This window comes from Barbatula barbatula (assembly GCF_947034865.1).
Source record: "Barbatula barbatula genome assembly, chromosome: 19".
Classification (NCBI taxonomy): Eukaryota; Metazoa; Chordata; class Actinopteri; order Cypriniformes; family Nemacheilidae; genus Barbatula; species Barbatula barbatula.
This window is the reverse complement of record NC_136782.1, coordinates 16350749-16374512: the sequence shown is the minus strand read 5'-3', so window position 1 is coordinate 16374512 and position 23764 is coordinate 16350749. Positions and strand designations below refer to the sequence as shown.

The window sequence follows — 23764 nt, the reverse complement described above, 5'->3', positions numbered from 1 at the left end:
TGTCTTTATTTTTTCTTTTCTACTTTCTCTGTTTGAAGCCTGTCTGCCTTGCTCTAAGTCGGCCGTATTCCCACCTCACCTCGCCCTCCCAGGTACTCATTGACCCCCATTGTGTGAAAACAGCAGTTGTAGCCATTCGCAGCTGATCAGGAGGGTTGTTTATTGTAGGCGTGCTGCAGGAATACTGTCAGATCAAAGCAAGGACGGGCTACTTTTACCAGAAGTGTGAAATTAAGATCACAACGGCCTGGTGTTAACCAAATACTCGGAGACAGCTGCATCATAATATGATAGGACATCACATTTGCAGTTTTGAAAGCGTCGCTATGCACTTTTCACACAGGTGCCATTTTTAACATTGGGTTAACTTTATATTTATCGTTTTATATACTGTACATCATATTTTTTTATCAGAGTCAGTAAATAGTCCTGAGTAGTCAGGTTTGTTAGGTTGAATGCATTTCCAGGACTGTGTGTTCAAAATAAACTTCCTCTGACGCATATACACATACTGTCTTAAAGCTACGGTGGTTATACAACATGTAAGAAGAATTAATGAGGCAATTGTTCAGGCAGTTTGTGATTAGTTTCCTGTTTTGTCAATAACAACAAACATTAAAACACATTCTGCTCGCTATATAATGTATACTGCAGATCATCGGTTTTTTTCTTGGGGTTATAAATGGCTTAAGTGTAGCGTGAAAAGTCTCTCTTTATTTGACTATTACAGTTGCATGGGTCACATAAACTTGCCGTAATATCTATGCTGGTAATTTACCTAGTAATTTACAAAGATTTGACCATTTACAGAATCTGGACGTGAAACTTTCCCTCAATACACATTTGTGCACTGAGACACCTACTGTTTAATATTTGTATGTACAGAATTTGCAGCCAGACATGATAGCATAAAGGGAAATTTCACTCAAAAATGAAAATCCTGTCATCACTAACTAACCGTCTTGTCATTTCAAACCTGTATGGTTTTCTGTCTTCCACAGAACACAAAAGAAGATATTTTGAAGAATTTTGGTAAAGGAAAACTGTTGGTTCCCAATGACCTGCATTGGTTTTGTGTCCATGCAATCAAAGTGAATAGGGACCAACGGTTTTTGGTTACCAAGATTCATCAAAATATATTCTTTTCTGCAGAAGAAAGTCATACAGGTTTAAAATGATGACAGAATTGTTGATTTTGGGAGTTTTCGATCATTTGAAGGCATTTTGTATGTAATGTAATAAAAGACAGTGTTGCACGGAAGGTAATGATTCAGTGGTTATATAATATGTCTCTCTCGCAGGTATCGACAAGGAGAACGTTGAGATCTCGCCCACCTCCAGCCTCTCCTCCAGTGGGCGAGCGAGACACGGGTCAGCCAGCCAGGTGCAAAAGCAACGCAGTGCAGGCAGCTTCAGACGGCCAAGCATCAAAAAGATCGTCTGAGAACATTTGAGGAAACGTTCCTGGCTATCACGCAGAATCCATTTTGTTTTCAACCGTCCAGTTTAACAAGGTTCCTGCATGAAGAACCACTTGGGGATTTCGTTTGTCTTGAAGAAGAAAGAAGAGATACAGGTTTGACAGAAGCTCGCCACACACTTGCATAAACTGACTCGCAGGGGAGCTCGGAGGTTGCACTGAAACGCTCTGCATTGCACTTAACGCTGTCGTTTTGAGACCGACCGCATATAAACGCAAGATTTGGCGCGAATGCGCATCCCTGTCCGCTTCGAGCTCCCGTTTTGAACTTGCACCGAGAGGCATTCTGTTCTTCATCTTGCAACTTGCACAAACTTCTCTTTTATTAAAGTCTGAATGAAACATGAGCGAGAAACTGATTTAAACAACCACTACATGCGAACGGATGACCAATATTAACTGTGCGGAGACCTGCAGCCTCATTATGCTGGCCCGGCATGATCTGCCTTTTTACTTGTAGTCTTGGAACCACGTTTAAGATGGATGAGCAGTGGTTGAGGACCTCATATCCACAAAAACTAGATTGAGATCCGACGTCTTTGTGATCCCAACCACGGAAAGATTATTTGTGTATTATATTAATGACGAGAATAACGATCACGTGTTTTGGGTTCTGATTTTATCCATTGTGTGCCTTTGTCAGGGTTTTCAGCTGTGTATAGTTTGTAAAATAGGCAAGACCTTGTTAAGGAAGAGAAAACAGGTACTAATTATGAAAAAATAACATGTTGCGGCTTTAACATATACAGTAACATGTCCATACGTTACTCCAGTGTAAACAGTACCATCTGACCATCAGATACAAAGCTATCATACTGCAACATGGAAATATTTATTCTGTAAATGGAGATAATCCTTTTAGAAATCCCATGAAGGTATTGCTTTGCGATCGTCGTTGCTTTATCAGTCAAAACAAGATTATAGAAGAGCAGATGGGGGAGACGTGTAGTATTCCGTCCTTTTCATCATAGAAATTCTGCTTTGTTTACAATTACAGTTGGACGATGTAATGGAGATTAGAACGTCAAATCCAATTCAAATCAAATACAAATTGCCATTAAAATAATTCATTTTTTTTGTCTCCCCGCGGTGCAATATGTTTTGTTGAACACTATGTGTGTGTAGAAATTTCACATAATTAAAGCGTGTGATCTGGATTTTTTACTTTACAATTCCCCACTGTTTCCTCACTAGTCTCACACAGGAAGTGGCACATGAATCCCACGACACACTGACATGGTAACATTGCACCAAAGACTAGTTTGCAATATTTTGAGAAGAAACTGTTGTGAACTTAATTTTGTATATTTTTATGTCTGTCTATGTTATGTACTTTAAAATAGTTTTTTCCATGTGGTTTTCACACAGCTTGTAACACATGAATATCTCACACAGAGACTCTTGTGGCTTTTTGCATAATTAAACAAAAATGTGCCATTTAAGGGTTAAATAGGAATAAGATAACATTAACATGAGTTCACAATGGCTGTGAAATGGAATTTTGTTGGTCTGTGCAATTTATTTTTGCATTCAATGACGGTCTAGTCAAAACTAAATGGGAAATGGTTCAGTATATGGTAACAAACAGGAAACCCATTCAAAATTTCCATTTCATTTATTATTATTTTGGGTTGTTTTATTGGAAGGGAGGTAAAGTAAATGATGTGCTCTGTGTTACTTATTAAAGGGAATCTTGGATAACTAAAGAAGATGAATGACGGGTGCATAATTTTGGTTTGTTCCCTAAAGATTAATGAATTCATACACGAGTACCAGAATTTCATGTTTCACTCTTGGAATTGGGACCAAATCAATGTCGTCTTTTCTGTTCCATTTGTGCATTTTTTATTTACTTTGCTTTTTGTTTTACAACTTAACTACAATCCAAACACTTCTGTTTATTCTACATTTTGTATTTTAGTGCACTAAATATTACCGCAACAATATTCCTAACAGCTGATTTCATAATGCTATGTGTTTGATCAAAAACAAAACCTGAAATAGAATTGAAATATTTATTCCTGATTTCCATGTTGTAATAGGGAATGCAATATTAATTCATGTCAAATTTCCTGGTGTGTGTTCAAAACAGAAAATATGAAGGAACATCAGCGACCCAATTGAGATTTTATTCTCGTCCATTACTCTGAATAACCAGAATATAACTTCTGTATATTGAATCTGAAATGTTGCGTTGCTCTTATAACTGACTAAATCAGATGCGTCCTCTGGATGTCTGATCGTATTACTTTAAGATAATAATGAAGGCTACAGGATTGGTAGACACATGACATGCCCCTAAAAGCCTTTTAAATCATATGTGACTAAATTGTCTTATGTATTCATCATAAACAAACTAAAAACGTGGTTTATTTTATATAATTCAAGATGTGTGTTTGTCTGATGCATATGCCGCATTTTTAATTGCATTGATCATCTGTAAACAATGTATTTGTCACTTGTAAATATGTTTGTGTAAAATTGGAAGGTATATAAATACAAGTGTAAATATATGTGATATTGTATTACTTGCTTTTTTGTAAAGCGGTTAGTTGCTGTACATGTATAACATGGCAATTAAATTATACCAGTGTTCGTAATAAAAGTTTCCCTCAACCCTGTTAACATGTTAAGTGATATTTTAGTACATTAAAATCGACTCGCATGTTACATTTATCTATGAAATCAGTAAATTGTTGGAAAATCTTTGTTCAGCAACCTCTGTTATTGTGTGAGACATTGAGATACACATTTTATTACGTTAATTAACCCATTATGTTGGTGTCACTATGGTTGCCTTGGTAGGGATGTTGCCTGTTATAAGTAGAATTTAGGTGCAATATTTATACTGTGAAATGTTCACACACAACCAACCAAAGTCAATCCAACTCTCAGAAGTCATGTTGATTCCTGTTACCATTACATAATTACAATATTTTATGTTGATTCTTACAGCTCTTGCTGAACTTTGTTTCTCAGATGTTCATAGCATTTGGTAAGGTTTCTTTACCATGCAAAATGACATGCATCAACATTTTAGGCTAAAGTGTACAGACCACTTCGCAAGATGTTAACACTGCTCTAGAAGTACTTCCAGTTTTTATTTATTATATATTTTTAGTCTTATATAGGCCTATATAAAATCTTTAAGATGTTCATTTTGATGTTGGTTAATAAATGTTTTGTTGGTTGTATTTTGTTGTAGTGTTAAAAAAAATGGAAGATCTACCCCAGCATCGTTTACACTTTCTGAAGCGGTCAATTAATTTCATTTTTATTTTCACATTTTAATGTAGTCTAATAATAATAATGATGCCTTAAACGAATATCAAATATCAAATATTAATAATTGTGCAAAGAATAACAATACTTTCATGGGGCAAGTGTCAAAATGTATTTGCTATCTCGCATGTAAGGCCATCAATGCGTTTTCCCTTTTATAGAAGATAACTTCTAATTATTTTCCATCTGTCTTCCTACATAAAAAACCTTTATAGACGTAATAGAATAAAAAACTAATGAATTTCATAATGTTATACCAATCTGCTATACTGATAATGCGCTTTCATATCAGGGGTCGCTGGGTTGGTGGTCCCTATGTCCATAAAGATGAAATCCCGTTTATCATCTCTAAATATCAACATCTCCATAATGACCTAACCAGCCCTGCTAAATCCGAGACCGCCGTAATCCCGCGAGATTCCTCCCATTTACTGACCGCGCGTAGTTATCGCGAGAGTTGATCAGCTGATGCTGCTCTGTTTTTAGAGCGTGCGTTCGGTCGGTAACACGTGGGGAGGAGATAGACAAGAGACACGCACGGAGCGGGGGGGACACGTTGGGATTGTTCTGGGCCCAGTATACGTAACATTAATATAATACGACACAGTTCACAGTGGCGGTGCGAAGAACGCATAAACACAGTAAGTATGAATCGCTCTTGTGGGTTTTACCTCAGTATCGTGGATACGCGAAGCTTATAGCGCAGTGAGGGAGGCAACCCATTTTTAGCTGTCTGTCTGCTTGGTACTACTGTTGCCCTTTGCTTCACATCCAGACACATTTCTACCGTATATCGCAGGTGTTTGTAATTTTTCGGAAACGATTTTAACCTCTGTGGGTCGTGTGACATTGCACCACCGGTATCAACCATCCAAGAGCGCAGTTAAGTAACTTGACAATGGCTTTTCCAGTGCTTTAGCAGCGGCGGCTAACTGGCTACCACTTTGCGTCCAAATCTGAATTAAACTCAACTTTGCACATCCGTTAATGTTGTGTATTTTGTTGACGCATGAATGACGACGGGACGTAATGCACGGAGCTATTCGAATTTATATGGACGTTTTAGACACCCGGTTACTACGAGAGACGCTCACTCGAGTTGCCCGATCTTTGTTCTGTCTGCACGTTTTGAAGCTTGTCACCGACTAAAGTGAGTGCGCTCGCACCTTCGTTCACCGGGACAACGTACCGAGCCACTCGAACGACCGGTTTCCCCGAACTCGTGGTTAATTCAGGACTCGTGGACTCCGTGGGGGGTTCATTTACCCCGTGAAATCGTGTCGACGGAGCCCAAAGTACTCACAAGAAGTCACGTCAATGATGGCATGACTGGAGCGTGTAACGTTAACCGTTTGCGGTTGTAATTCATTCATAGGTGAGTGAGGCCTAGCGTGCGTTATTACGCGTACTGTAGGTCAAAATCGTCTCGCTGACTGGTTTCACGTTACTGTTCATTCTAACGACCCCTGCTTTGTACATATGGCAGTATCTCATTCCTGTCCGGATGTTCGGTTTCAAAGTACTTGTTTGTTATCATTGAGTGCTGCTTTATATCATCAGTGGGCAGTTAGCCTGACTGCTAACACACGCAGCATGCATGCATTACAACATCGGGATGCATGGCGACAAAACACGCAGACATCTTGGCGATTTTGATCGCTAAAGGTATATTATAATCACCGACTTCCGCTGCGGTGTTAACGCGCGCGTTTCTAGCGCTACTACAACGTCACTTTCAAGGCTCGGGTGTAATTCTTCACTTACAGCGCAGCAGCCGGTGATTTAACGTTATACCGATATCACCTTACACGCGAGAGGAAACGGATGTTTGTTTTGTTTTAATAAGCAGCTTACGGCGAATCTGCGCTCCTTAAACTCGTACTTGACGTGTCGCTCGATTGAATGACTACGGTGACCCTCTCCGTTATCTACACGCCTCCCCAAGGTCGAACGGTCAACGTGCTGCACGCGCTCGTTGGCTCCTTTCTCCGGTCAGGCCGAGCGCGGTTTGCTCCACGAGGGTTCGTTTAACCTAGTTTGAAGGTGAATGGCGAACGTAATCGTTCCAGGGCCTTTCACGTAGACGCATGTGTGTAAGCTAGAGACACGCGGACGCGAGACCACGTGACGGGAAACGAGCAAAGAGACGTAAACGTCTGGTGCTGTCAGAATAGCCTTTATGAATGAAGCTCTAATGCTTGTTAAGTGTCTGTTTAAGGGGGGTGTTTCTCCCGAAAAGAGCAGGTTTGGATGTTGTTTGACTTTTATCCAAACCTGCCTGAAAAAAGCATATAAAAGGAATATTTTGGTAGTGGTGTTTTGCTGATCTGGCGTGCTTTTAGGACCTTGACAATATGGCTTATACTTTCAATGAAGTGGTTAAAATCTCAGTCCTTTGTCATTTAGAATCATTCATTTTTGAGCATCATTTGACAATAGTTCACAAGCAGAACATCAATTTTCCTTTTTGTCTTAAGATGGAACCGAGATCTTTTTTACTTATCGAGCAATTTAAGTACAGGGTCGATCCAAAATGATGGTACCATAGATTTATCTCTATACTCTCTCATGCTTCACGATTAGAAAACAAGATGAGTATGAGGTTAGCATCATCCTACATGACATGGTTAGCCAAATGATAGCATTTTTCTTACACCGCTTCTTGTGCAGCAAGACATGTTGTTTGTTCGTGCTGAACTATTCTACACTTTGTCAATATTTATTTACAGTCAGAGGCAGTTAGCTCTCTGTCTTTGGGACCGCAGAGAAATGAAAACCTCTTTATTTGTGGTTACTATGTACAGGAGAGGATTGGAGGAGGAGTTTGTAGTATTCTTCCGCTGGAGGATGGCTTATGCTGCTCCCATGATGGAAAGGCATGCATGATGTCCTTTTTTAACTCCGAATGAGTGCCCCCCCGGCCAATCAGGAGCAAGGCAGACATAGCACGTAGCTCCCAGCACCCTCTCAGGTTGAATGTCAGCCATTAGAATTGTCCCTGAAGTTTCAGCATGGCTGCCTCCTCTCTCACTTAAAGCAGCATGAACAAAAGTGCAACAAGCACTGTGATGTAGATATAATGACTTTGAGTATGTGCTCACAGTCTGAAGGAGGATTTAATCTTTGCGTGCAGCATATTTGGGGTGTTTACATTTTGTTTTATTGTGTGTGCTGTATGGTTATCAGCATCTACAACTCCGTGGATAGTATTTTAGTTTATTCTATGTGAGCCAGAGAATGCATGCTGAACAGGGGGGAATTTCCCTTGACGATTTACCCATTCTTTCCTTTCTCCAATAGAGAGTTTCCGAAAAGCTATGGGCTTTTGCACTTTGAGATGATGGACATGTCGAGAAACTGGACAGGACATACAGAGTGTTGTTTTTGTGTGGATTGCACTATATAACATGCAACACCAAACAAAATGTGACAAGTTTAGGTATAAAATGTGTTCTTTTGTAGTTTTCAAAGTAAAGTTTTTACAGCAGACCTGTTAAGCATGCAAAAATACCACTATTGTAACAAATCTTCAGTAATATAGCATATAGTCATGGCCTTTAAGCAAGTTCTTATTGTACTGATACAGTGAAGCCCAAAATAATGTTGAAGTAAGCAGTGATTCTTTTAATGTATTTGCAATTTATAAACCAGAAAGTGACTCAATATTTGTGGCGTTTACTTAAGCAGCGGTTATTGTTTAGTATTTTAAGCTTCTTGTTGTGCTCCTTAAATGACAGTTGGTGTCTAATGCAGTGACTTGCTTACAGTAAATGTTGCTTAAGCATCTATTAGTGTTATTTTATTGACATAATATAGCTGCTGTCTTTCTGAAACCTTGTATCTCCATGATTCCACATTTCTTTGGCCAAAAACCATCATTATTATTAATCGGCCTTTATGTTTGTCACTGGCTTTTGCAAACATCTAACCAATAAAAAGTAGTCGCTTGTCAACTTTGAAAGCACATAATTTAATAAGTACTCTATTCTTCTGTTACCTGAAAAACTGAATTTGGACATCTGAGGTTTCGGAAGGACACAGGCAATATGTTTTTCACTATTAAAGTCCAAGTTTAAAGCTGCAATGTGTAACTTTAGCCTCTAAATTGAATGCCAAAAAATGCTGGTTAACTTATAGGGGTCTAACTGTACGTGTATTCGTACCAAACAGTCACAGCAACATTCCAAATATAGGCATCATTCCTGTGCCCTACTCCTTCGAAGGGCGGAGCCCTTGGCGTTTAGACTTTGTAGTAAACCGGTCATTTGAGTGGAATGCACTTTGCAAAGGAAGCGACGTAATTTCATTATCTTCAGCTTACATGTTCCCGTGAAGAAAAAGCATTGTGTCTGTTAGCAGATGTCACTATTTTAATGGCATAACTTAAGCATAAAACTATACTTTTATAGTTCGCTCAAAAATGAAAAGAATTTTATGAATCATCCCCATTTCTTTTCAAATATGTATAAACTTTCTGCTACTGAACAAAAATTTGGTCATTGGTAGCCAAAGAACTTAAACATGGATAAAAAAACAGACATTTCTCAATTTCATCTTATGCGTTCCACTGAAGAAAGTCAGCATGAACAAATGATGGCACCATTTGTGTTTGGGTGAACTACCCCTTTTGAAAAAAAAAACATGGTACTTTTTTTGGTGCGGTTTGAATGACACTGACTGATAATTTTCTTGTTGCCCTCAGGTGTAGCTGCTAGGGTCCAGAGGAGATGCCACTGAGGTTCCGGTCCTTTGTTCCGTATACGCTTCCCGGAGTGCTGGCACTCATAGGTTGGTGGTGGTACATCTCCCGCAAAAAAGAGCGACTGCCCAGCCTTGAAAGTGAGGAGAGCTCAGCTATGGGCTTGCTGTCTACTGGTGAGGGCAGCAATGGGATAGCTGACAAAGGCTGTCCCACCGCCAGCAGCACACACCGTAGGACCAGTCGAGACAGAATCAAAGCCAAAGAGCACAGACCTGTTGAGCAGGAAGTTGTAGCAGAGATTCACACACCGTTGCTCAAAGCCTCAGCAGAAGAGGTTCTCTGCGCTCCCCCTGTCGTGTTGGCGAGCGGACAGCTATGTGCTCCTCCGAGCCATGCAAAATCAGTCCCCCAACAAAGCCACCCAGAAACCATCAGGCAGACATCTCCGATCTCATCTTCGACTCCTACAAAAACAGTGGAGGAAAGTCCTCATCATAAAGGACAAGAGGTGGCGACTTCAACTCGAAGAGATCTGAAGCCAATTGCTTCGATCAAGAAACAGGCCGAAAGACAACCACTAAACAATCAGCGGTCTTCAGAACCGGTAAAAGCAGAGCGACCAGAGCCTGAGGGAGAGGTGGCCACTCAAGCCTCCACACCAACATGTGCGAAGAACCTGCCAGCTGACGTGACAAACATTGAGCTAGCCTCCACTGCATCCTCAATAGAGGATGGGCTTGGGAAGATGGAGACTCAAAGCCCCAAAACACCCCTTGGTCTGGCCACGTTCCCCAACTCCACCAGCACACCCCTCTCAGAAAGCTGCACAGAGGTCCGGCACCATGAAAACGGAAACATGGGTCGGCCGTCCGAGACCAGTCCAAACATTCAAGAGCTTCAGCGTCTCGCGGAAGGGCTGATCACTGAGGTCATCTCAGCAGCCACGCAGGAGGTCATGGCGGTCAGCAGCTGTGAGTCCCGGCATAGCGAGAGCTCGGAGGTGGCTGACAACAGCACGCCTGATGTTAACGGAAGGGAATCTGAGTTCTGTGTATCTTTGGAGAGCACAGTCTCTCAAAGCCATGTGGAAAGTGCACAGATGGCCCTGATAGCGGAAGAGATGGTCAATGGTTGTCTAGCTCCTTTGCTCTTGAATGACGAGAGGAAAGAGAAGAGCGAGGGAAGGGTGATGTTGACCATGTCATCTGAGGAGCCGTTGGAGTTGACACCAGTTGTGGCCAAGCTGCAGGCAGAGGAAGTGCTTGTCGAAGACTCGGGCTGTAGCACCTGCCAGTCGGAGGATGGCGTCAGCAGCGAGGACCTCCATTGCATGGGGTTGTCTTCGACTGTGTCTGAGAGCAAAGAGGACCTCATTCAAATTTCAGGGACATGTAGGGCTTCAGAGGGTCACGGAGATGGGCTGCAGGAGAGAGTTGCTCCTCAGGAGTCTTCACTTACAGCAGAGAATGTGGCTTCGGTTTGCGAGGCAGCACGGTTGAACGGTACGGGCCTTAGGAACGGCACCATGAGCGAGTTAGAAGCTGACCAGTCGGGAGGTGAGTGACAATTTTCAAAACTTAGACCTACATGTATGATGAAATGTACAGCAGTGGCCAATAGTGATACTGGAGGGTGTTTTTTACAATTTGTTTTTAATGTTTCCTAAGATTAGACTTGACCATCAAAATATGTATGGTACAAAATGGCCAAACACTTAAAATAAAATGTACTTGATATGCTGTAGTTTGCCAAATCATTTTCTCAAGTACTGAAGTTGTAAGACTTTTATTATTTTCTTAATTATATACATGTATCTTTCTTTGTGTTTAAAATAAATACAACATTAAAATGTTTTTGACTGCAGAATTCATATTTCTGGGTCTGGACTCCATGAGCTTTGTATTTTTGACCAGTTGTCCTTAAATTGTTAAAGCTGAGCTCGAAGGACTTGACAATATGCAAAACATGTTGGATATAATTTTTGCCCACTACTGTATATTGTACTTAATGTTCTTGGGTTCAAATTCAACCAGTCTCCAACACGTTATTGACATTTGAACAGAGAGTGGGGGAAAAATGCCTGAGTCAAGGTTTCCTCTCAACTAGGGGATTGTATTATACCCATTGGAAACCTCAGATGCTCAAATTCCCAAACAGCGTGTTACATGAGCACATCCACACTTGTGCATGTGCCTGTTTTTACTAATACAGCAACTTCCTTAAATGGATATTAGTGGCTTCTTACTGTGACTTCCCATCCTCCAAACAGTTTGTTGTTATTATGTAGACATTAAATGGTGGTGGTGGTAAAACCTGCCGAGCCTCTTGGAAACAAGAACATGGTCATATTCCAGCCTTTGTTCTGTCAAACCAGCCCCTCTTAAAGTGATAGTTCACCTAAACATTTTAAATATTCTCCCTTGTGTTGTTTAAAACTGGTTTGACTCTGTCTTGTGGAACGTAAAAGATGATATATTGAGAAATGTCTCAGTGGTTTTGTGTCCATACAGTGGAAGTCAATGGGTGCCAATTGTTTGGTTTTCAACATTCTTCAAAACATCTTTTGTGTTCTGCTGAAGAAAGTAAGGCATACAGGTTTGGAATGACACAAGGGTGAATAATCGATGAGATTCTATAAATGGCACTGACATTGTCCATTTGTGCCGTTTATGATTTTTGTTTATTAATGAAAAGCTAGGCATTGCCAGTAACATTGATGACGGGAAGCACCTGTGTGGGGTGTGTGAGTGTGATTTGCCTGAGCATCTGTGAGCTGCTGTTAGCTGATCTGGCTTCTTTCACCTTGTGACCTGTAAAAGGTGTGGAGTCTCGCAGCCACTCGACTGATTTCTTTTATTACTCCAGCCCATTTTCTCTTTTAAGTGCAAAGCTTCCTACTGAGTAGCTGATTTTGACTGAATTGTGAAAATGCATGGGTGTACAGTCAAGTTTTATGATGCCTTAATGAAGAACAATAAGGGCTTTTTTCTTGTTTTGTGGGAAGAGGCTTGTGTTGTCTGATGGTTTACTTTCTCATTTGTACCAGTCATGTTTGTTATTGTTACCTCGTGGTTGCTTAGCAAACGGCAATGACCTGGCCGAGCAAGCATTTGCGTTTGGCTTCTGAAGGAATGGTTTGTTTAGACCCCATGAAGGACGGCAGTATATGTTGCGGTGATGTTTTCGGGAGCATGTCTGGAATGGAAGTCTTTTTATTCAGCTATGCCAATTGTACTTGTAATGAAATACAAATCAACTCAAGGTTCCCGTCAGGTGACTCTCTTACTTTTGTTTATTTGATCAAGCTTAGTAGACAATTATTATTTGGGTACTTGAATATGTTAAAGGGAGAGTTCACTTCAGAAGATTCTGCTATCATTGACCCTATCAAGATATTTTGAGTGGTTTTGGAGTCAATGGTGGCTAGTGTTATTTGCTAACCATCATTAGTCACAAATATAATCTTTTGTGTTCTGTGTAAGAAAGTCATGTGTATGCAAGCTCAGTGGTTAAAGCATGGCGTTGGCAACGCCAAGGTCATGGGTTTCATCCCAGGGTATTGCACATAGTCGGAAACAAATGTATAGTATAATGCAATTTAAGTCGCTTTGGATAAAAGCGCCTGCCAAATGCATAAAACGAAAAATGTAATGTTTGCAAAGACATTAGAGAGTAAAATACAAAATAATTTTCATTTGTTGCTATTCATGTGAACCAATCCTGGGTACAGCCCGATTGTGTGTTATTCTTTGACCACATTTGTCACTTCTCTCAACAGGTTCGGATGTGAATAGCATGGATTCTGTGGACAGCTGTTCCACTTTGGGGACGGAGAGCCTCGCAAGTGGCAGCCAGGCCTGTCCGTCACAGAGCTCAGAGCTCATTGTGTGGGAGATAGAGGTGCCAAAGGTGTGTTTCTCCCAGACCTCTGATTTTCATCACATTCCATAATTACAGCCATTTTAATACAGCCAGTTTCGCACAATGTCGGGGGAAACATGTGTCTTGTGTTTTGAGAGACAGCTTGTGGAAAACACAAGCCATGCCCACTATTTTTCTTAGTCGATGTTCCGTTGTCCAATCCAGAAGTAAAACCTTAGTGACGTCGGTTTCATTGGAGACTTTAAAAGACCACATTCAGTTTTTCAGAATTTACCATTTGTAGGTGTGTGTTTAGATAAAATGGTTTATTATGTTTTATTCTCTGAACTACTAACAATATTTCTGCCAAATTTTAAACTGAAATAATGTTGTTATTTGCAGAGAATTAAGACTGGAGCGATGGGTCAAAACCAAAGTTCTTATTCCCTTTTGAGCAATACAACAGTAATATATTAGCATCTATTGTACTATTTCTCTTTGTAGGACATATCGCTTATTGCTCCATGAACTCTGAACTTTGGATAAAAGCGTCTGCTAAATGTAATATTTGTACATGTATTTAGGTTATTAAATATTTTTGTGATAATCTTGATTGCTGTTTGATGACTTTATATCACTCCTTGGGTTTGATTTTGTTGAAATTCAAAAGACACTGGACTGGAATGGCCACGATTAGGACAAATGCGATTTGGGGAAAATATCTAATTGCATTTTTGTTTTGACAGACATTGCGATTTGATTTTGTAAGTCAAGCTTCAGCTCAATATTGTCGATAGTTTGCAGCACAGTATAATAGTTACCCTGCTGAGATATAACAATTAAAAAACATTACTGAAATTCTAATTGTTTCCATTAAAACCATTATAAAATTCCTCTTTGCATTGTGTTTTGGGCGTTATTCAAATAGGACTTACTGTTGTTCAATCCGGGAGACACGCCACATGGGGCAGAGACGCGCGAGTATGCCACAGGCTGTGTGTGTGGTCTTCTGAATTGGATTTTTCTTTAGCATTTATTTGCCATAATCACACCCTCTCTCTCACATCGCTTCCACATTAGCAAATCGCAAAAAAATTCAAATGCTCTCTGTTATTTCAATGGCTGTATATATTGTCCAATTATGATCCTCGTTCTTCATGTAATGCAAGATTTGAAACTTGACCAATCTTTGTGGTTACTCTCTCACTTCGCAGCATCTAGTTGGACGGTTAATCGGCAAACAGGGGAGATATGTGAGTTTCCTAAAGCAGACCTCTGGTGCTAAGATCTACATTTCAACCCTGCCATACACACAAGAGTTCCAGATATGCCATATAGAGGGTATGTGGTGTTTTCGCAGTAATTAATGCTTTTACGCTTTATCACCTTGATTATTGATTTTCTCTTGTTTTATTCTTAGGAACCCAACAGCAGGTAGATAAAGCCCTTACCTTGATCGGGAAGAAATTCAAAGACTTGGACCTGACCAACTTGTATGCTCCTCCAACGCTAACGTTGCCCTCCCTGCCAATGACATCCTGGGTAAGCGCTGATGCCTCTCTCTCCTAGGTTGCTAAACTAAGCAGATCTCTCTAAGTTATGTTAAGCCACTCATTGTGTATGTGATATTGTCGATAGAATAGAAAAGCTCCTTGTAGTTCTAAATGCATTGATCGGATGGTCCAGATGGTGAAAGTATCTGGAATGATAAAACAACGTCAGCTAAAATGTCCTTGCTGATGTTTACGTGTTTTGCAGCTTCTTTTGCCCAACGGTGTTACGGTAGAGGTGATTGTAGTGAATATCGTATCGGCCGGTCATATGTTTGTCCAGCAACACACTCACCCGACATATCACGCCCTGCGCAGCCTGGACCAGCAGATGTTCCTCTGTTATTCACAGCCCGGCACACCCGCGTTGCCATCACCCGTGGAAGGTAAGATGGTTGTTAAGTCTTTATTTTCACCTTCTGGTTCTGTTTCTCATCCTGACCTCCATCTCTATTCAGTTGGTGTGATTTGTGCGGCCCCAGCGGTTGAAGGAGCCTGGTGGCGAGCGCAGGTCATCTCGTACTACAAAGACTCGAATGAAGTAGAGATCCGATATGTGGATTATGGAGGCTACGAAAGAGTCAAGATTGACAGTCTTCGCCAGATCAGGTTGATTTTCCATCATGTTGGCTTTTTTCCTTTTAGGAGTTGAAAAAGAGACCACAGAGGACTTGCTTAAAGAGACTGTTGACCCCGAAAACCTTTCTTATTTGTTCTGTCCCAGTAATGTAGTTAATTTTTTGCCTCCTTTTTTTTAACCTAAAATCAATTATGATTTATTCATCGTTTAATTTGTAACCTTGTGTTTGCTTGTCAGGTCGGACTTTGTAACATTACCGTTCCAAGGAACCGAAGTGTTACTGGACAACATCGCTCCTCTTCCAGGTTTGGCTTGTAGATTTGAATCTTATAAGCTGAATTTTTTTCGACTAAGTTCAGACGGATCACACAGTGTTCGCATTTGAATTTTAGGAGAGGACAGGTTCTCCGCCGATGCCAGTTCTGCACTGGAAGAGATGACACGAGGGGTTCCTTTGCTTGCACAGGTATGTCTGTCTTTAGGGGTGCAACTAAATGTTTTATCAGATTAATCGATTAAATAATCGATTATCAAAATAATTGTAATTAGATCTTTAGCTAATGGGGAAAAGTAAACGCAACTGAACTTCTTAGCATTCTCCCAAAATGTTTTGGATGTCCCCCTTATTAACACACAAAGGCTTATGAGTTGTTTCAGGTGTGTCATATTAGAAGCAGCTGACAGTAGTCTCTCCCAAGAGGATTATTTTTTGTGGCATAAAAAGTGAGATATTTGTCATTCAAATGTAGCGAAGCACGGTAAAAAGTTTAAACTTTAAAACGGCTTGAAGAGATGCATGCAAAACATGCCTGGCTTTAAAACTGTGCAACTTGTGCCACATGGAGAGACACGTTTGACTTTTGAAACTGCACAACTTGAAATTTGTTGACCGCTATTTTCATTATTGACTGTTATAGATTTTATCGACTAGTTGTTGCAGCCCTATCTTTCTTTAATGGATGGTGTCTGCAATGTTGTCAATGTTTAAAAATAGTAATGCTAATTTAATGGCCAACTTTCTTATAGGTCACTAACTATGACAACAATACAGGACTTCCCTTAGTACACATGTGGAACATGGTGGGAGAGGAGGTGAGATGATTTATTTTCAGAGAATTTGTTATATTGGTCATACATGGTTTATTATTTTAGTATTAGTTTTATCTAGTATTAGATTTGCTTTGATTGAATATTTTGTTTTCGTGATAATTGTACAAATGTATTTTGTGCTGCTATTTTACATGCTATGTTTTGTGTGTGTGTCTTGTGTGTTTTCATTATATATAAAATGTTGTCACATTTTCAGAAAATTATAGTAACCTTGCTTAGGGTTTTTTAAAAGTTTGCATTTTTTAAAGATGTGAATCACTTTTTTGTTAGTAATAAATGCACAAGGCCAGATTCATATTTTTTATATTTAATTTATATATTGTCAAAGTGCAAAATGTCCATAGAAGATGTAGATTGACAGCCTAGGTTGAGCTTCAGTGTGTTGACTTCTGAAGAAATCTTAATTCAGACAAATGACATGTTTCCTCCTTGTTTTGCAGCTGGTCCTTCTGAACCGTACTTTGGCAGAGCGAGAGTACGGTGTATGGGTGGACAGTTTCTGATCCTCCAGTGCCGCTCTCTCGCCCCACCTCTCCTCACTCACTTCTCGGCCCACCTGCCCCCTAACCATCACCACTTCTGAAGCTCCGCAGGTCCCGTAGTCCTCTTCTCACCATGCGTTCTTCATACACCGACTAAGGGAAAATTCCTTTTTTGGTTCGCTCCCTTCCCCACCTGCGGTTTTTTTTCCACCCGCGATTTTCTTTACTTTTCTATCCCACTTTCATATCAAACCTACGTACTGTATTAAAGAAAAACGAAAAGAGTCAAGTGTCAATGAATGAACACCAATAAGGACTGAAGACGTTCCTTGTAAATTTCAATACTGTAACTAAATAAAGGTTAATCATGTTTTCCGTTCGACCAGACTCCTTCCAGCACAAACCAGAGCGGATTATGCCGTGGGTTAAATAACTGTAATCTGTATATTGAGAAGATTTGCGGTTGATGTAATGTTGGGACATCATGTTTGCATTTGTTATCTCAGCTTTGTTTCGCTTTCCGACCGGGTTGGTGATATAAAATGTGGTCATTTAAGCAATGATTTTCTGTTGAAGTCAGTCTGATCCTGCGTATCTCAAGACGCATCAAGAAAGGACAAACTAGCACAGCTTCATATAATCCATCTCTATGTCTGTCTGTACAACTGCGTGGCCTTAGAGGGGAAACGACACCCATCTCTCAAGCCACGTGCTCCGGACTCGAATCAGCCTGACAGCAGTGGCCAGTTTGAGCTCTCGTGGGGTTCTTGACTTACACTGACTACACACATCTGTGCCCCCCTGACCTCTGGGCTGGTTTGAGGGGGGAAGCTACAGCCCTAGATCAACACTAAAGTTTGAACGGTGCTGTAATATAAGGTGAAAAAGCCCATCCTGACAGCCATCCACTAAAACCTGTGTCCTGAAGGAAACTGATGGAGAGCGGGCCTTCCCTTCTGCTTGTAATGAATGGGTCTGTATGTGGTTTTGTATGCATGTTATTCTGCTCCAAAGCACATCTTTGGCCCAGCGCACTGTGTCGCAGTCATGCTATGATGTCGACCAGTGCTATCATCTCACTCGGATCTTGAATCACGTCCAGCTTGAACCACGTTTCACTGCAACTAATTGCCATCTACTCTTTGCATTCTGTAAATAAGAAGGGTATATGGTGTCCATCCCCAGAAACCCACCCCACTGTTGTTCACGGTCCTGATTGGCTAATAGGGAAGGCTCTCGGTACACCTGTCTTGAAAAAGCTTTATGCCTTATTCATAGCATTTTTATGTTGGTTTTACATTGGATCAGATCTGCTTTAATACTCCATCTGTAATTTGTTGATATAATGACGGTGATTATTAATATTATTTTTTTGGTATGTTTTCATTGATTATGCTTTTCCTGATGGTTAAATTGACACTTTGGCCAGGTCTCATCCCTGTTTCTGCTGCTGTAATGTAATGTCGTCAGACTGTAGAATGTTTAAAGTTGTCCCTGGTTGCGACGTTACTGGGCTTTTATCCCGGTTATGGGTCATTTAATTGATTTTGATTGTTAGCAGTACAGTTTTGGACTCCTAAAATCTATTAAATGAATGCAATTAAATGACAAAAAAATGAAAACTAGAATCGTGTTTTGCGTATTTGGCCTTAATACAACTTTTTTCGAAGTGGAATTACACCCCGCGGATAGTAGAGAGCTTTGGTATACATGAACTGACATCATTGCAAAGTCCACTAAAAGAAAGTTTAGACTTCCATCAAGAGCACTACTACACAAGCAAACCCTCTAATTTCCACCATTTTACAATATCAATATCACAAGCTCGAGGTTCTAAACTGTCTTGCATCCATCTCAGGTATGAGCTCTTCATTTGTTGTCTTGTTTGTCGTTTCGGGAATTGTGTATTTGACCTATGGCAGTGTGTACAGCCATCTTAGGGTTTATCCTGTATGTCTACGTGCACTAAGGAACCACGTTGAAACATTTCACTTTTCTGTTTTTAAGTCTGAATAATCCACTCTCATATCATCATATTCCCTCCTACCATTAGAGCATGTGTCCTCTGTATGTTCCTACCCACACTCTCCTGTCATGGATCAGTCGCGCTACATTAGACTTGTCCAGGTGTGTGTATGTGTATATATATATAAGGTATCTCACTGTACTTTTGTAAAAACACTGATGTGAGTGTTGGTATCAAAAGGGAACATGTTATTTTTTCATCCCCCTTTCTGTTCACCTGTTCTCTGTTGGTAGGAATGGTTTGAGATGTTTGCTTAGCTAGATGAATTTGATTATTTAAATGAGTGTACGCAATCCTAGACATGTACAGTACAGGTCGGTTTTTTGCCAGACTCATTCAAACGTTTGATGATTTGCTTGTACAGATCTATTGAAAAAGAGAATAAAGTTATTAAAAACATTTTGTGGCGTGTTTTGTTTAGAAACTGACGCGTAGATTTGTGCTTTTAAGCATTTAATCTAAAAGGTAATGCTTAAAATGCACAAGGTTAGTTTTGTGGACAAATATCAATGTTGCTTTTCTATGCATATCTCTACAATAGTCCTAAAGTCATATTTTATTAAAACGGCAAACTACAGTTTTGTTGTGTGCATTAACCAGTCTGCTAAATATTTTAAATGCCTTCTCAGTATAGTAAGAGGGTATAAGGACTTTTGTATGTTGTCTATCTTATAAATCTGTGACTAGTATTAAAAGAATTGTAATCTGATAAATCCTCTTTAATATAACTTCAGAGGTGTGAGAATAATAAATTGGTCTGGAAATCCATTTGCAGCAGCAGTTGTCCAAAATAGAAATGTAATTTTCTTAACCTCTAGAGGGAGGAAGAGACCATGTAATGAGCACACTTTAAATCTCAAAGATTTATGCATCCATGTATTAAACCTCTATAATCCTAACACTAGTTACTAACAATGACTAATCACAAATATTTTCCCCCAGACAACGAGACTGGTGAACAGGTTTATAGCTTATATTTGATACATGATAGGCTTATGTCAAATACCTTTTATAGGATTCATAATTCACAGAGCAATATAGAGCTGAAAAACTTTTTTGGTTAGACAGGGGTCTTTAAATGAACCATACATAAACATAACTCTTAATTTTCTTAATCCTATGTCCTTGATCATATTTCTTTATTTTCCCATGACGTTACACAACAGACGTGATTGCGAGGCGATGCGACGTCGTAATATGAACACGAGGTGGCGTCCGAGCATAATATTTCAGCTCGACCTGAAATTGTTTTCTTTTTTCAGGGAAATTAGATCAACTTATGGGGTGTCAAGACCATCTCCATTACAGGGCACTTAAATGGGCCTTTTTGTCCGTCTGATCTCTGTCAAATAGTGGTAATGCGTGAGCTCGAATCTAATGAAGGCACTCAAGCTCACACAACCTTTATTCAGGCGTCTTAAAAGGCTACGCTTTCTAGCTCGTGGCTGGACACCGGTAATTATCCGAGGTCACCCTTGTCTCGCTTTCCACCCCCAGACAGCCGAGACCCTTAAATCTCTGAATACTGCGCGAGAACACAATAGATATTCAGACATATTCTGTCATATGAATGTAACGCTGGACGGCAGCACTGGAATTAAATGAATGTTTTGGTCTTCCGAGGGCCGGTTTAACACTAACACATCTCTCATTTGATTGTTCTGCCCGGGGCCTTCCATTTTTGTGTCTCACCCCCTTATCATTTTCAGTAATGTATGGGGAAAAGCGGAAGTCCATTCTGGCATGACCAATGACACTTTTTGACCGTCTATTGTTATAAGAGTGGCAGGCAAATATTTCAAGTGAGAAAATAATCGGGAGTAGCTAGTTCAAGTTCAATTGTCATGAAGGGCGATTCTAAAGCATTTCAAAGTAATACTTTATGAATCTGATAACCGGCTTAAAAAGGCCATCGAGGCTTAAGGCCAGAAGCATTCTTTCATTAAAACAGTCTATGGAACAAATTGATTTCGCTATGCCCTATGAACATCTATGCTGTCCAGACATTTTAAAGACAAGTTAAGAGTCCCTTTAAAGAGCCACAAATTAAAATAAGAGGGTCGTTGCATTTGATAGTTAAATGTCAAACCAAATTGCATTGATTATATATATATTTTAAAGAAATCAGGCAATTCTTAAGCAAAGCATTTCAGATGATACATGTTTAAACTTGGATAGTGAAAATGCAGATATTGGAAACACGTTCTTGGTTATTGTTTAAAGTCCAAAGTTGAATGACATTCATGAATTAATAACAAGTCACTTTACATTGTTCAAGCACCCTTTTAGAAACAGTGACATGAATTCAAAGGCAGACACTGGGGCAATAAATAAGAGCAGCTTCTAATTCACGTAAAAGTGTGCAAACGGCCCTCAGCTTCTTTTCTTCCCCTGACACCACACGATGTGAGCTCACATGTACAGCACGTCTTCGGGTGTGAGTCTCCTTTACAGGCCGATGAATGGAGCGTCTGCTTTGTAGTGTGAGCCAATAACGTTGATGGCAGATCATTAGCATGGGTACAAACATCTTTCCTCTGTTCTTTCTACATTACTTGATGTGTACAGGTGCGTATAAAAAGATTTGAACGTAGCAAATAGCCCACGGCCTAAATGAAACGTGAACATCAGCAATAAACACTGACGTCGCTCAAATGCTACTTTGGGAACATGGCGGTGTTGTCCAAGTATTACAGTAAATTAGACGACATGTTGTTTGCAAAACAGTCCGTGCAGGCAAATGAAACAGAAATAGAAGTTTGGATGTGATCAAATCTTGTTAGATCTGTCTTGTCTAGATTATATGAAGTTCTCAATGCTTATTTACTGGACACACATATAAGAATGGATCTGTCAGTTATCCCCATGTCCAGTGTGTTACAGGCTGATGATCTTCTACATGGATATGTCTTTGACACATAGAGCAACATTTGTTGTAAACGTTACAATAGAGTTTTCATTTAAGATTACCTCCCAAAAAAGATCACGTCTCATTAAAACCTACGAAACACAAAGCATCAGAAGTACAACTATAAGTGGGTTCATTTGTACACTTTAAAATGACTGCATAGATCTTTAAGCAAACTTGTGCATTTCTCCAAAGCCTGTTCTGCTCAGACCCTGTGGCATTTTATATTTGTTATATTTGACAGAACCGTCGATCTTAAACCTGAACCCATACAAACTTTCCGACAGCACTTTGAAAAGGACCTGCATGATGAGACCTCATTCTTTAATACCTCACCCTCCATTAAAACAAATTGTCAAACATGAAGCATTATCTCTGTGATTATCCATTTAAAGATCGGAGCAGATATTTTCCAGCTCTGTTGTCAAATTGGCTGTCCGATTTAGGCAATGTTTCGCAGGTTACATTTTCCTCTCTAATTGCTAAATGCGCGGGTCTAATTGGGCAGATCTGTGTTGTGCACTTAGTCTTCTTTTTAATAAGGGCCTTCTGTTCAGACATCTTCCTCTGCGGTTTTGAAGACTTAATGGATTTGCAGAGACATTAGATTTAACTTTATAAATGCGAGGGTTGCGTTAATAAACCATTCCTTCAAAAACAGCGAATGCATACATTTAAATACACTCTCGATGTGTAGCCGAATTGAAATTGCATTTCATCAAAGCCGACAGCCGCCTCTCTGTTTGTGTCACAAGTAACATGAATATTCATAAAGAGAACGGTAACGTTAATGAAATAGATGCCTCGTCTCATAGCGGCCGTATATTTATTATGTAGATGGTTTTCTGCTTGATCTACAGATTTGTTTTTATGCGCTCAGACAAATATTAGTGCCACGAGGTACTGTAATGCAATAAAACAAATGTTTTACATCCGTGACGGTACGATTAAAACAAGGTGATGAGAAACACGGGCAGCAACAAAATAAGTTCATAAAAGAGGTCCGTTTGGCCTCCAGTGTTCTTTAATGAACCCATAAACGCTTAGCTTCGCCATAAACACACCCCTAAATGGTCTTTAAGGCTTGTGTGATGCTCGGGTCATCGTGCAGACGGTTCGGACCAAACTCTAAACAGTGATTTCCTGTACAATTATGCTGAATCTCAATGAGCCGTGATTCTAAAAACAGCCCGTTTGGACAGCCCGCTTGTGAATGTCTGGCAACCCGCCTTGTAATAGCGGAGAGACGACAGCGCGACGTGTTTTGGGTGGTCAGATGGAGTGTCATTGTCTGCTGAATGAAAGGCAGTGGTTTTGGGGTACACTATTTTGCCCACCATTACGCCTTATTATGAAATAATGTCATTTCGATTATCTTAAATGCCCTGTAAACTGTTCCGCCAAACCCCATCAGAAAATTAATTACGTATTGAATTACACCGAAACGGAACTGCGGTGGTGATGCATATTTGAACTTAACAAAAATGACACGAAACAGAGGAAGCTTTCAGATAATGATTTTTATTAATGGTACTTTCAATTAGCAATTACACAGCGAGACGTGATCTGAGATAAATGATGCTCGTGGCTTTCAAAACAGTGGTCTGGCTCAGGGGAGAGAGACCCCTTATGTGCCCATGTGTCAGTTTACCAACAAGTGGTCCTCCGGCCGGTGAGATGAGACAGCAGGGTTCACCTGCCAATCAAGAGCATCTTAGCCTCCTTTATGTGGGCTATTCACTACGAGAGGTCTGACTGTTGTTCAAAAGCTATCTTTAGCAGC

At 40.1% G+C, this 23764-nt stretch overlaps 2 protein-coding genes across 5 annotated transcripts in view; both read left to right on the top strand.

The window, feature by feature from the left end:
* nf1a (neurofibromin 1a) overlaps positions 1 to 4103 on the top strand; it is a 51908-nt gene extending 47805 nt beyond the window's left edge. For 3 of the 4 annotated variants that reach the window (XM_079481303.1, XM_079481307.1, XM_079481305.1), the window contains 2 exons: positions 39 to 92; positions 1302 to 4097. In XM_079481303.1, coding sequence (XP_079337429.1) covers positions 39 to 92; positions 1302 to 1444 — 197 coding nt within the window. In that variant the 3' untranslated portion in view covers positions 1445 to 4097. Of the gene's footprint in view, positions 1 to 38; positions 93 to 1301 lie in introns of all 4 variants that reach the window. The other variant, XM_079481304.1, reaches the window with a different exon arrangement.
* Positions 4104 to 5218: 1115 nt separating this feature from the next.
* akap1b (A kinase (PRKA) anchor protein 1b) lies at positions 5219 to 19481 on the top strand. Its single transcript, XM_079482289.1, has 11 exons — positions 5219 to 5403; positions 9465 to 11020; positions 13243 to 13373; positions 14540 to 14666; positions 14746 to 14867; positions 15084 to 15261; positions 15334 to 15484; positions 15693 to 15760; positions 15848 to 15921; positions 16482 to 16547; positions 17006 to 19481. Exons 2-11 carry the CDS (start codon positions 9490 to 9492, stop codon positions 17066 to 17068), a joined length of 2511 nt encoding a protein of 836 aa, XP_079338415.1. The 5' UTR covers positions 5219 to 5403; positions 9465 to 9489; the 3' UTR covers positions 17069 to 19481.
* Positions 19482 to 23764: the final 4283 nt, after the last annotated feature.

Coding starts and splice junctions, on each gene's coding strand:
- akap1b (XM_079482289.1), top strand. CDS start 9,490: ATGCCACTGAGGTTCCGGTCCTTTGTTCCGTATACGCTTCCCGGAGTG. Junction 13,374..14,539: donor GGGAGATAGAGGTGCCAAAG/GTGTGTTTCTCC, acceptor CTCACTTCGCAG/CATCTAGTTGGACGGTTAAT. Junction 16,548..17,005: donor GGAACATGGTGGGAGAGGAG/GTGAGATGATTT, acceptor CTTGTTTTGCAG/CTGGTCCTTCTGAACCGTAC.